The 14,432-nt window shown below is 28.6% G+C and overlaps 2 protein-coding genes across 2 annotated transcripts; both read right to left on the bottom strand.

Annotated features, from left to right (window-relative positions):
- Window positions 1–1,539: 1,539 nt before the first annotated feature.
- Window positions 1,540–9,614, bottom strand: LOC116765567 (PDZ domain-containing protein GIPC3). The gene is made up of 4 exons (XM_032655080.2): window positions 9,062–9,614; window positions 3,218–3,448; window positions 2,150–2,401; window positions 1,540–2,027 (listed from the first exon to the last, which is right to left on the bottom strand). The coding sequence occupies exons 1-4, from the start codon at window positions 9,299–9,301 to the stop codon at window positions 1,788–1,790; spliced, it is 963 nt and encodes a 320-aa protein (XP_032510971.1). The 5' UTR covers window positions 9,302–9,614; the 3' UTR covers window positions 1,540–1,787.
- Window positions 9,615–13,070: 3,456 nt separating this feature from the next.
- On the bottom strand, window positions 13,071–13,997 carry LOC116765981 (large ribosomal subunit protein eL37). Its single transcript, XM_032655634.2, has 3 exons — window positions 13,883–13,997; window positions 13,582–13,717; window positions 13,071–13,247 (listed from the first exon to the last, which is right to left on the bottom strand). Exons 1-3 carry the CDS (start codon window positions 13,883–13,885, stop codon window positions 13,108–13,110), a joined length of 279 nt encoding a protein of 92 aa, XP_032511525.1. The 5' UTR covers window positions 13,886–13,997; the 3' UTR covers window positions 13,071–13,107.
- Window positions 13,998–14,432: the final 435 nt, after the last annotated feature.

Raw genomic sequence — 14,432 nt, 5'->3', positions numbered from 1 at the left:
AAATATTACGCGCCATATTTTAAATTATTTCTTTAATACTGTCAAAAAACCGCTTTGCTTTTGACATGCCTTTGTAGCGGCTATTGAAGTAACTAACTAACTTATTACCTAATTTGACAAAATCGAAAATTGTTATTACCAAAAATTTTATATGAAATTTGAATCTAGGTAATTTCTTGAGACAGATATAATCATAGATTATATTTTTTATACTGGTCGCTACTTTAATGCTAGCTCCGCATTCAATATATGAGAGATGAGACTTGACGCACCAAAAAATATTTGAGATAAATCTGCCATAATGAATGTTAGATTCTGACTTAAATTTTAGATCATACAGCAAAGCAATGAGTGAATATTATAAAGCAATAAACGATATAAAACTGAAAATTTGTAAATAGCATTCACTGGACGTGAACTTGGTAGAGCTGTCGAAGTATATTATACAGAGTGACTCAAGAACCATCACCCACAAAAAATAGAACCATGTAATCGTCGCGGAGGTCCACACCTTATTGAGTTTGGTTTATTATCCGCTTCCAAGATTCTGTTTATCTGCTAGAAGTATATTTTTATTTAAATCAAAAAGTATCAAGTTATGTATTATACACATGATAACTAACTAAAAATTTTAAATAATATGGGTGCTTGATATGTTTTATATGACAAGAGTAGAAAATTCAATGTAGGTACATTGCTGGGTCTTCCATTTTATGAATAATTACATTACAGACGAGATATGAATCTGTCCGTGATCAGGGTTACTGCTAAGTAACCGAAACGTTGGGAGTATGTAGTTTTTAAAAATAATAAAATACGCGTAGTAATCCCAAAAAAATAGTTTGATTTCAATGAATGAATGTCTTAGATCTCATCAGGTATTCTTTGTTGGTCTGTGCCCTTATTCTTTGGTGATGGTAGTAAATAACTATAAATGAAAATACTTCACGATTGATTAAATACTTATCATATTTATGGTTAATTAATTAATTACTTATGTAAGGTTCATGGAAATTTCATTTTTGTTTTTATATATTACCAACTGAGTTGAATTTATATTCCTTTAATATTATAATTGTTACTTTAAAAATAACTTTGAATTGGATGAACATTATAAAGAAAAGACATTATTTAATGCATAGTTTCATTTCTCTCATAAATTTTAAATGTACAGAAAATTTAATTGTTCTTAAGTAGTGACATAATATTAGGAAAATATGTTACCATTATTTAATCAATGAAATAGAATTAAATACATAATTTCCTTGTAATGGCAAACTCAATTTTCTTAAAGAAATTTCTTATACCTAAACAGTTTGATATGCTTAAGATAAAGTATTATTATTTATTATATTATATATATCAAAAAATATTTGTTAATTATAAATAATCTTAAATATAATACAACTTTATTTGCAGAAAGTCAAAATTTTCTGATAATTAAGTTTTATCCAACAATTACTAATATAAAAAATTAATGACAGAATATTATAATTTGAGAATTGACAGAATTTATAAATTCTAAATAAATAAACAACCTTAAATAAATTTTTGTATTTTCAGTTTAGATATAAAAAACATACTAATGTTCCGGCTACTTGATGTAAAGGTTATTGAAGTGAGTTTTTTTAAATGTTTTACAACTGAAATAATTCAAGCCCTTGTTATTTAAAAAAAAAAGCATGTAAAAAACCACTGCAATAACAATTTCTAGGCAAATAGAAATATATGGTTGGGTTAATACAACTACAATAATTTAAAAAATTTATACAAGATAAAAAATATCTTTAACTGAGTCTCCCAGATCTAGCATCTGTAATGACACCCCACAATTCAATAATGAATTCATCAGTGAAACCAAACTCTTGTAAATCGCTGTTGTCTATGGCATCTGCGAGTTGCATGGAATTTGTCTTCCCCTCTGCTAGGTCCCACATCTGCGTTGCCAGTTCAGTGTCATTTATTCCCATAAATGTTTCAAGTAGACCGTTTATTTTATCTACACCAGCTTTTGACTTGTCATCAGGCTAAAAAATATTTATAAATTAAATCATTATTATTTTTATGGATAAATATGTTTTTCAAGCTAGTAATATTGACAATATTTGTTATTCGCTATTTTGTAGTATCATATATGCTTCAGTAATACCTCATTTTCTATTGTAGCTTGTCCATTGGCCTTGAACCTGAGTGTTTCTTTACCCGAACCATAACTTTGTTTCTTTCCCGACCTCGCACTGCTGGTTTTGGGTCCGATACTTCCGAAACCTGACTTCAGTGGTTCTATTAATCTTATAGTGAAAGTGGTCCCTTTTGGTATTTCTTTTAGTAGTTTGGCGACCTCATAATGACGCCGTCCGACCATATTCTCATCGTTCAGCCGTTCAATATGATCTCCAACCTAAAGATTAAAATGAACGTTAAATGCTATAATAGTTTACTTCCTCCAACATCGTTAACGAGGGGAATGACCATACGTTGAATACGGGCCACTGGGACGAATATGAATTTTTTTTTAATTGTATAAACATTTCCTTTCTCTAATAATAATATACACGGCAAATTTAATTTAATTTTACGTTAATAATGTAACATACCTAATATAATTAATACATAGTCAAGAAATATCAACACGTTTTTTATCATTGCCAGTCAGAAAAATAAAATCTAAATATAATTTTATAACTTTTTGCAATACTAATATTCTGATGTTACCAGAATAGAGAAACAAGTTGGTATTTATAAATTCCAGTGCAATCTATGACACCGGACGCTGCCCATATTAAGCTTCGGCGTGTTATAAGCAGATAATAGAATGCAACCAACTCTATATAAATACATAACGACTGTCATTTCATTAATTAATAATATAATATCTATTATACACATACTGTACTATACAAGAAAATTTAACAGAGGCATAAATACATACATACTTTGGATACTTTAGAAAACAAGACTATTATTATTTTATTATATTTTCTTAGATGAATAGATATATTCAGCGTCAACCGAGTTATTGAGCAAGAGTCAGACTATGAAACAAAATATTAATTTCAATAAAACCTGTGTAACGATAAAATTCCATAATTATCTGTGCATTTTCTTAGATAACATTATCCTATTTTTACCTATTCTTTGTTTTATCTGCATTAAAATATTTATAGCATGTGCGCTGAGTTAACGTAACACAGAATAATGGTAATAATAATCTCACATCTATATGCGGTATTCTGGATACAATTGATCCTTCTTTTATTCTCTTTATGAATGAATATCCTGCGCCGTTGTCTGTTATCGTCAAGCCGAGTGCGTCTTCGGTTTTGACTATTTCGATTTCCTTCGGCCGGCCCTTCCTGTGCGCGAAAATGAAATCCTCCAATCCTATTTGTCCCCCTAGCAATTTCTTCATATCCACCTTGTGTGTGTTCAGGGTACAAAACAATATCTGAAACCATACAAAACGTACTTAGACCTCTTAAGTAGATTAGAACGTCTAAAACACCATTCCTTTACACGCCTAACTGTAGCGTGTCTAATGATAATTTATTTATCAGTAGAGGTGTTTTTTCTTCAATTTATATAGATTATGAATGACATTATATTTCGTTTAATACTAGTAAAAAAAACATACGATTTATGTTATTTTTTTATACTTTAAAAAATACGTATATCGGAAATGTTCTGTTAGATTAGGATACAAAATAGGAAAACTACACAAATATAAAGTTATGCAATAGTAAACAAAGAGGGAAAATGTATTTGAATTGGAATGGAATTAAGAACACTACTAAGTGGAGTTAACTAGATTTTCCATCAGAACGATTAGCGTTTAATAATTAGATACGTCTCGTTAAATTGGTAATGTAGGTTCATAATTTGGTTCCTAATTAACCAAATGGTTATATTTGTTGTACTCCAATGCTTACTGAACACTAATGGGTCTGATTTCGTAATAAGGAAACGTAATACGAGGAAAACAATAGAATGTGTGAACAATAAATCTAGTTTTGATTTATTTCAGTGAACAAAAATGTTGACTCAATTAAGCGTCAGACAGTGACTCAGTTACAGTAAAAAGAAAGTTGTATTTAAGAATATATAAGTCAAACCTTAACTCAACATAAAAATGTCTGAAACGACTGTGTAGTAAATTTACGATTAAGGATTTTTAAAATTCCTTCAGAAACAGTGTAACATTCCAATTGTACACAGATAAATATTTGTGTGTGTACCCATTTATTCATTATTATTTACCCATTTATTCATTATTATTACCTATTAAGATTTGTCACTATTAAAGAAAAAAAAAGGTGTGGAATGCCACACCATTAAAAGTTTAGGTTAGAAACCCACGCTTCAACTTAAAAAGACTCGGATAACTAATATTATCTCCTACTTTTATGGTTTATTGAAAAAATATTGACTTTTTGTAGTTGTTAAAAAAATATTGGCATTTATAAGAATCATAATAGAACTTATTCATTAACCTATAAACTTTGTATTTGTATGAATCAGTAACACTTGGATATCGGATCAACTACGGTAGAATATTCAATGGTAGAATAATGAGAATTAGCAGTTGATATTATGATAAAAAACTGAAAAGGGACCACGCGGTAAGCACAAGATTTCAAATTTAAAAAAAATACAGACGAATTGATAACCTCCATTTTTAAAGTCGGTTGGTAAAATCAAATACACTGGTTTATTATTAATTTTGTGTAGATTTCATAATAAAAGTTTTATGGAATGCCACCAATTCGTCGCTCGGGTCCTTGACCGGTGAACACTGGGTCATCACACAGCTATAGTTATGGTTCCCCCAAATCGTATACTACAAATTAAAACTTTATTACAAGGCATCACGCTTCACTTTCTTTTTTATGGCCGATTTATTGATTGTTCAGGCAAAAATAGTTCTTAAATCGATGTATCTAGGAATTATTTTTGTGTAAGTAATAGTTTAGTGCAGATTTAGGCGAACTGTAGGTGCTCATAACACGAGAGACTGCGCCCCTGGTCGACATATCCACTTACTTCCTGGCTTAGCCGTGCGTACTTCCGCAGTGTCACTTTGAGGCCAATTACATAAATGTGAACATTTCTAATCTCTGCGATATTTTATGGAATGTTTAATTAAATGTTAATTAAGAATTAAGAGAGCTCAAAATTCAAAGGTTTAGATTACAAAGCCGGCATTGATGAGTTAGTTTAGAGCAGTTAGCCGGTTTCCATTTGCATTGGGGGAAAGGGTTTGCGAAACACTTCAGGCACACAGCAACGAGAAATGTATTTTGTTAACAAGGCCGTGAAGTATAATGAAATATCAGACGGCATTTTCATCGACCTTTATGACGACGTTCGGATCCGTCACGGCCGTTGACGTTTCAGAGTTATATACAAATATATATATACTTGAACAAACTAACAAAGTTGATTTATTATGTGGAATACATATATCACGTAAATTACTTCGACAATTTAATAATCATTTTATTAAATATACTTACATATTCCGTTTGTATGTTACTTATGTGACACGTCCACTGCATACGTATTGAGAAATATAATATGCAGGTAATACCAAAAGAATGGGAATGTATAGCTGATTCACAATAAATACTCCTTAGTAGCTACCGAGCATATTACGTCATTATTTATAAGACCTTAGCATAATATAAGCATATTATTTAGAAAATATGGCGGCGAGAAACAGTAGCAGCTGATTACGTTATATTGTTTAACTAAACATAATTACTCACCGTATTATGTTACCGACTTCAAAACTAAATAATATTTATTTAAACATTACCCTTATGTTACAGCGCACTATATATGAGTATATAGTATTTATGGATGTTTGTAATTCTTAAAGCTTTAATAAAAATGATGTACGAAACTTTGTTCCTTATAAATATGGCGTATAAGTTGTTGTTAAGGCTATACCAAATTTAAATGGTATTTATGTAGAATATTTAACTTGAACAACAGTGGTGAGTAGATAGGATTTAATTTGTCCTTTAAATAGATATATTCTATACTTGTTAGACTATAAACTGTTCGAAAAACTCTACAATATTCTTACTACAAGTTTTGCACGGTCACACTGCATAAGAGCTCATTCAACATACTCCACACACGAAAGTATTAACGTACGTTATTGAATGTAAAACGCGTGACACTTTGTATGTACCATGATAATTCAAACTTGTGGTAAAGCATACAGAATACACTATCGTTCAAATCAAGTTTTAGGTATAGTGTTAATTTCTCGTCAGGGTTAAATTACATTTAACAGCTTATGATATTTAGCTTCGAGATGCCAAATAATTTCAGGTACTCTAATTTAATGAGAATTATTATATAATGTCAATTGTAAAAAAGTGAAAGTGATGAGACCGTCAAAGAAATCATAAAAATGCCGAGAAGTGTAGTATATTTTTAAAAGAAATTCTCGTGGCTGTATAAAGATGGACTCGATTTTTATTCAAGCACAGATTTAAAAAATACGTCAATTGTTTTTTTAAACTGTATTTTTTGACAGCGTAGACATAAAAGTTGGAAATCTACCTATATATTTTTACATAATATGTAATGTATCATGTGAGATAACCACAGGCATGTTTACCTCTCAAATAACTTTCTCTCTTATCGCAATGTTTTTCAGCACTACTAACGTGATTTTTTAACGAGTAATACGTTACTTGAAAATATATAAATATAGTATTTAAGAAATTAACAAAATTTTGCGGTATTTTTGTATTAGATATTGTATATACACACAGAGTATATAAAGTCATTATTATAGAGTTAATAGTTATATTTCCGTTCAAAACTTATTAATATATTTTTGTTTTAGTTCAGAAAATGTTAAACTATTTCGACGATAATTTTTGTTTGATATTATAAGAACTTTCAAAGAAAATCCGTAACAGTTTCACAAAGTATGACATAATTTCTGCTTGTTAAGTGGTTCGTAATAATATAACTTTTTATCATTCTATTGAAAGAAAAAGATTTCATTTTGTCAGCATATTTTTATTAAGTACATAAAAGAATAATTATTCATTTTTTAAGAATGTTTTTTATTTTTTTTTATTTTGACAGTAATATTGAATTGACGTCAGCTTAATAATGGGATTAAGGCAGACATTGTAACAATCGTTAAATTACGTAATTATTTCTTTTTGTAATAAAAACTTTTTGGATAGAAGTACATAAAAATATTTTAAATACACGTTATAAAGTTATAAACACGCGTCACAAGACATGCAGTTTTTTCATATAAATATTTACAATGATATAAATTAATTGTCATAATAATACCGAATACTTGATAACGAGTCATTACATTAATTATTACTTACATTTAATCGATTTAAAATAACCTCTTAAGATGTTCCAATTACTTTTTTTTAGAAGTATATATTCATTAAATTGCATATCATTAAATGAATCTATTAACGTAATTACATTGTTACAATAGGTTATTAGTGTTTGTTATAACTATTAATTATTATCATATAATAAACATTAAAGTTTTATCAAATGTTCGATCGTTGTGATGAACATATAAATGCTTTTGTGATAAGTTACACTTATACCACAGAAAATTAATAACATAAGTACTGATTACAACGCATCCTTTGATTATTATTTAAAAAAAAATTAACCGCCGTGGGAGGAAAAATATTTACTCTTTAATGATACGTCATTCTTGTCATATTATAGAATTTTATACGTAATTATGACATTAACAAGGAAAATCGAGTTGAAAGCTATAACCAATAGAAAATAATAATACTTATATAATGTTGAAGAATATTATTTACTTTTTTGCAATATTATACATTCCTTAAATTATAAATTTTGCTTCCATCTTTCATTCTGAGCTCATTTCATACAAAGCCCCGATATCTAATTTTGTTTCAAACACCAATTATTTTGTATTCAAATCTTATTCTTTGTACTATTTAAGTATTGGAAAGCGTTAAATCAGAAATTCGTAGCTCGTACGCCATTCTCCGTAGTAAAATTGTTATATGTAGAGAGAACATTTTTTTTTTCATATATTTTTGAACTAGGACACGATGTAATAAAATATTATGGTATTTAATGTATATGACGAAAAGCTATTTTTTTTTGTTACAATTTTTTTGTTCTCAAATCGATGATTACTTACAAAACAATAAGGGTTCTAATCTCAAGAATTCTGTCATACATTCCTTTTTAAATCGATAATCAATTACAGAAATTTTATCTTCTACACAGTTAGGTTTTACATGTATTTAAAGTTTGAAAAATGTTAGGTAATTTAAAATCTAGATATCTATGTCTATACTATTGAAATATCTAATGCCAGAAACTGTAATTGATATATAAAAAAACATTAAGTGTTTGTATGTGATTTCAAAAGAGCATGTATTCTGAATTGCTTATTATCATTTACATGATATCAGAACAAATAAAAACTTCAAAAATTTTCATAACATTATCTGTTAAGGTAAACCATTTTTCGTTTAACTTTCAGCGTATTATTAACGAGATAGTAAACAAATATGTAAGGGCGAATAAAAAATTAAAAAGAAATTTATCAAGATAAGCCTATTTGAAAATCACTTTTACGATTTTAGTGTTTTTCAATGCTAACCCAAGTTCCGAATCGAAAATGGAATGAATCGAATGGATCGAAATATTATGTTATATATTACACACACAGTATATAAGGACGTAAAACAAGGACATAATATGTACGCAGTAAAGGAAGGTATGTTCGGGCATACAGCACTGCTGAAGGGCAATAGAACGATCATATATTATTCAATAGGTAGGTATGTTAGCTGATGTTTTCATAGAAATTGAATTTAGCGATTCAAAGATAATTTAAATTTTGTTATGAGAATATTTTATCTATAATTATCTATTCTAAACTTTAATTCGTCATTTAGTGGAAAAAGTAAAGATTAGTTATATATCAGTTATTTTACAAACTACAGATTTTTTTTTACAATTAATTATATTCTATCATTATCGTCTTGTGTTCCAGAAAGATACTTACGTCTTCAGGAGGAAAGTCATAGCATTCAGCAATCTTTTGATAGAGCTCTTTTACGTTGGAAAATCCAGAAATTAGTCCAAGGGGACTTCCGTGTGCCTGTTGGCAGTGGAACACAAGTTGCGACTTTTGAGTTCCGTTGTTGTTATCCACTCCGTTAGATTGATGGTTAGGAACCTCTTCTGGAGGGGGAGGAACCGGTGGCGCGGTATATTTTGGAGGTTTCTTCTTAAATAACGACATCACGGTAAATGTCACTCAATTCAACTCAATTATAATATTGTTAACGAGAACTCAACATAACACTTGCCTTCCTATTGTAAAATTAATCACCGAACAGTCGCATAACTTGAAGGCACTTTAAATGTGGCTATCATAGCGTCAGAGCGCACGATAACTTATCACTCAATGACGATGTTGGATAAGATTATACTCAATACTAGTGTCTAAAGTAACTCTTATAAGCGAAGTGTTATTTACACTGTTGAAATGAATACGTTTTGACTACCACGAACCGGCTGACCGACTGACAAACGAAACTTAGTTCGTAACTCGTAAGTCGACAGAGGACGGGTCACGAGAGGACAGCTATAACTGACGAGTGAGAGCAGTAGGCACTGAAACAGAGCAGTACGGAAATAGCCGATTAGTTAGTGTGCGAATGAGACAGATTATACCATTTGCCGCTGATTTCAAATATTATTTTTCAATAAGTTTTAAAAATATGAATCACACCACAGCAGTCCGCTTTGAATTGAAGGTTATGAAATATGAACACATTCACTAAACACATATTAAATGCACTGAATAATTATTAAAAAAAATATTTGTTTCAACTTAAATTATGTATCACGTATGTAAGAAAATTTTGAATCGAAAACAAAAGAGAAGTTTAAAATTAAGGAAACTACAAAATACGACTTCAATACTATAAGTATAAGATATTGCACGGTGACAGATGTGATGTTAATGTGTTACATATTATTAATTATTATACACTAATGCCTTACCGCGAATTTGTCGTGATTTATGTCATTAGGAATAGGTATAATAAATCAATATACTGGTTATTAAGTATGAAAATAAGAAAAGAGTGTTTTCGTAGAAATATATTTAAAAATAAATATGAGAAAGAAAGTAAACATGGGCCTATTTTAAACGTTTTTTTTAGCCATACATAGCCATGATATTTATGTTCATTAAGTTTAAGAGGTTGAACATAACATCGGTATTTGGTACTAAAATTGTTACAAACTTCGTGATATTTTTTTTATATCAATGTTATCTTCAAAGACATGAGAAAAGTTTGAAGTGGGGATGTGCTTATTTCGTTATATTTTTATTTAAATACATATTAATAAAATCTTATACCTGACTTTAAAATTCTCTTCGAAACTTAAGCATTTCTTTGAAATATTTTTTCTGAACGCTATGTATCTCATCATAAACGTTTATATGTATATTGATTTCATACTTATTTATACTAGTCATTTTGAGATTTCTTTTTATTTTTACTAACTCTTCAAATTTTATCTGTCATTAAAACTATTTTGATAAGAAAACAAACTCTCTACTCTATGATTAACGTAAGTTTTTACGCTGGTATTCTATGAAAATAGATGGTGTAGAAAAAAACTAAGAACAATTTTGAATGTTATGAATTTCGTTAAGACAGTTGAATATTTTTGGAAATTATTTTATATTTTCTTACAAATTCCAAAAAATGGGTATTCCAGAAAACTCAGGAAGGTTTGTTTTGGACACACATTATTAAACCTTAGAGCTATTTCTCACGTAGGTACAGGTGCTGTGGAAGGGGGCTAAAGTCAAATTTTAATTTGAAGACAAAAAAAATATCCAGTAACAATTATTATTAACACATACAGAGTCTTCAATTTAAAATAAGTAGATAAGAATTTTCTTACCAAAACAATAATTATTAAAAATCTGTGACCAGTTTTATTTATAATGCCGATTTCATATGCATGGACATTAAACAACCTTTTAACATGATCGCCGTTGGTTTATTTAGTCTACACTAAAATAGTGTAAACTGCGTTTATTTTTGTAATGTACTTCACTATAGATGTACCATTTTAACTTCAGTAGATTAAATAAATGTGAAACATAACGTCTTGTATTAAAATAGATAACAGCTTTTGCACCAGTTCTGTCCATATCTGGAGAATCCTTTTACGGAGTTATACTTGATTTTATTAATTCTAGAATAAAACCGAATAAATAATTTGTATTGTTTTTGTTAATGTATGGTCAGTAAATATTAATTACAAGCCGGTAAAACCATTGTCTGTACTTTATAAATTGTTAAATAAATTAACAATTGTTAATGTAAAAGCGTGACCAATTTTTTTATAATTAACTTCAACCTTTTTGTATGTTTTTTACCCTCATTCGAAAGGTTTCAAAGAAAAGTTCTCCACCTTAGTCTATCTCAATTTTTCTTATTATTTTCAATATACGTATCTACAATGTCATGAGTACTGATGATAATAACAACGCACCTATTTTATTTATTGTAAGATAGTGAGTTAGCATTGTACACCGTCGATTAAATTACTTTTAACACCAAAAAATTATATCAAGGAAGCTCCTTAAATTTGAGAGTTACTGGTGAATTATAACAAAATCGTTTACTAAAAACAATAGCAATCAATGTGTGATTAGGATCATATGAAGGTGATACTTTTTTTAGGAAAGTAATAACAATTAAGGTACCTATAGTCCTTCATGACCAATTACTATCTATTAAAAATTTAAAAGAACAATAACAATTTTGACTTGGTGTGAAATAAATTTTTACTATTCAATTGGAGCAAATATTCCATAGCCTAAAATTGATTCGTCTGCTCTATAATAAATAGATAACTTTTTAACATGACGGTATAAATATATATATATGTTGTGTGTATGTATATATATGTATATATATATATATATATACACACATACATATATATTGTATTGATAATGAAAACGATTAACGATGTTCCTTGTATAATAAATATATGAGACCTTTGGATTTTCTTTGAGGTGTAACCTACGTCCATCAGAAATTTTTAGACTATTTGATAATACGGTAAGACCAAATTTCTAAAAAAAACTAATTGGTTTATTAATTGTAAAATATAAATCTGTCTCGGGAAACATTTATAAAATATAAATGTATAGAGAACAAACATTTAATAAGAAATACCTTCTTATAATTTGTCTTATCGTGATTCTCTTCACAATAATTCCATACACGATTTCCTTTACTTTTTATTGGAGATGTTACATCAATCTAACATATATCACAGCACAGAAATAAGGCCTTAAAGCAAGTGACAAGACCCATACAAAGAGGTAACATTTAAAACTAGTTATCTTTTTTATTATAATGAATTTTAAATACTATCACATCAAGAACTAATGACAACTAAACAATTTTTTTTTTGTAATTTACGTTTCATGTATGTCCTGTCCTGTTGTTATTAGTAAGATACTTGGGATAATAGCTGGATCTCATTTCATTTCCCCCACCTTCAGTAAGGCTTCAGTGGCATATTAAATTTTCTGTCCTGCGATTCAATCTCATATGACCACAAGGGACTAGGTATACATTTTGTAAGGTCTACATAATTTTATGTAGTTACTACCACTAATGCAACTTTGCAATGGCCATCAAAACTATGTACTTGGCCCACCGAGATTTATAAATAGATTTTTTTTTTAAGTTCAGCCCTTGAAATATATATATTTTTAATTTTTAAGCTGAATACTATTGTCTTGAATAATAGCTGATATCTTTGTATCTTTTTTATATAATTCTATAATATGAAGCCCATATTGCTAGAATACATAAAGAAAAATTTCCATCTTACATATTTGTGTACCCATAAATCTTAAGCTTTTTAAATTAATAATTAATAACAACACTGGTTTATAAAGAGACATTAATAAATTCAACTATTTTTGTAACCTATTCTCATTATATTTCAAGTGAAAAGCCAAGTACTTTTTAATTTTTTTATTGATATTAAGCATTAAGTCTACGATGAGGCAACAGCTTTCTTGGGGGTGGGTTTTCCTTCCTTGAAGCCGTTGCGGAAACGCCTTCTTACAATCTTAAGGTGACGCATGCGACCAGTGCCTGTGGTCTTCCTGCGCTTGGCCTTAACTGACCAGTGGTCTGAAAAAAAAATTTATGATGTCAACAAAAATAACACCAAATGTATTAAATATTGCAAGTACCGTGCCCGTAACATTGATAACATTTATATGAGTATAGAAGAATCTGAGCTTTTATAGAATATTTATTTCAGTCTGTGAAATGTATGAAAACATAATTCAACATGACAAATTGTATGTCATATTTTTAATATAATTTCACTGCAAATATGATCTCCCTGCACATACAAGGAAATATTAGATGAAAACAACATCTCCTCAATCACTGCAGGTTATTTTCAGCTATAGTAAAAAATAAACTTAACCTTAAACTAATGTGGCAAATTATAACTTACAGGAACGCAGTTTAGCTGCAGGGTATCCGCATTGAGCGCATTGAGACTTCTGAATATGATAGGACGATCTTCCACATCGTCTACACAATGTATGTGTCTTATTCCGGCGTTTACCGAAACTTGATGTACCTTTCGTCTGAAATGTTTACCAGAACATTATAACTTCACTTTTACAAAAAATATTATTAATTCCAGTAAAATTATGAGAATCATAAACCACAGTTAAAAATAAGTAGCACTTAAATATAATAAAACACACGATTATTTGAGATTAAATATAAAATATTCAAAAATACACTACCATTTTGGCGGAATTTGACAATGAAAGAACGATGAAAGAAACGTCATTTAAGCTGATATTATATCAGTGTTGCTACTCTATATTTTAAAAATAATGCTTGGTTTATATGGTATAATACTAAAAGAGAAGGGAGACAAAGTTATGAATTTTTTTTCTGGATTTTTATAGTGGCAGTATCAACCTATTAATATTACTATTAGATATTTAAAAATATGTCATTACTTCTAAAAATAGAAAACAGAAATCCCATTGTATATTTTTTTTATTTAGTTAATAATTTAAAAACGTATATGCTATTAATAAATGTTTAAATTTTATATTAAAACTCTTTAATATTTTTATTTGATTAAATATAATAGGTTCAATTAAAAATTATTGACAAAAATATACAGTTCTGAGTTTTTTGTTTAATTAAAAAAAATTTAGATTTCTTGTACTTACTAATTACAATAAATTCTATTTAAATATTTGAAGTGCTAAATTATAAAGTACTATAATTGTTTAAATATATTTTGCAAGTTATAAATTGTTAAAATGTTATTAAGCGGAT

The sequence above is a fragment of the Danaus plexippus genome, chromosome 11 (genome assembly GCF_018135715.1).
Source record: "Danaus plexippus chromosome 11, MEX_DaPlex, whole genome shotgun sequence".
Lineage (NCBI taxonomy): Eukaryota > Metazoa > Arthropoda > Insecta > Lepidoptera > Nymphalidae > Danaus > Danaus plexippus.
The sequence above is the reverse complement of the archived record's forward strand: the minus strand, read 5'-3'. Positions and strand labels throughout refer to the sequence as shown.

What these genes read in the sequence shown, in the direction of transcription:
- LOC116765567 (XM_032655080.2), bottom strand. Translation starts at nt 9,301, where the DNA reads ATGTCGTTATTTAAGAAGAAACCTCCAAAATATACCGCGCCACCGGTT. An exon ending in ATGACTTTCCTCCTGAAGAC is followed by an intron (nt 3,449 to 9,061) that starts GTAAGTATCTTT and finishes GTATGGTTTCAG; the next exon opens with ATATTGTTTTGTACCCTGAA. An exon ending in CCAGAATACCGCATATAGAT is followed by an intron (nt 2,402 to 3,217) that starts GTGAGATTATTA and finishes TTTAATCTTTAG; the next exon opens with GTTGGAGATCATATTGAACG.
- LOC116765981 (XM_032655634.2), bottom strand. An exon ending in TGCAGCTAAACTGCGTTCCT is followed by an intron (nt 13,248 to 13,581) that starts GTAAGTTATAAT and finishes TTTTTTTTTCAG; the next exon opens with ACCACTGGTCAGTTAAGGCC.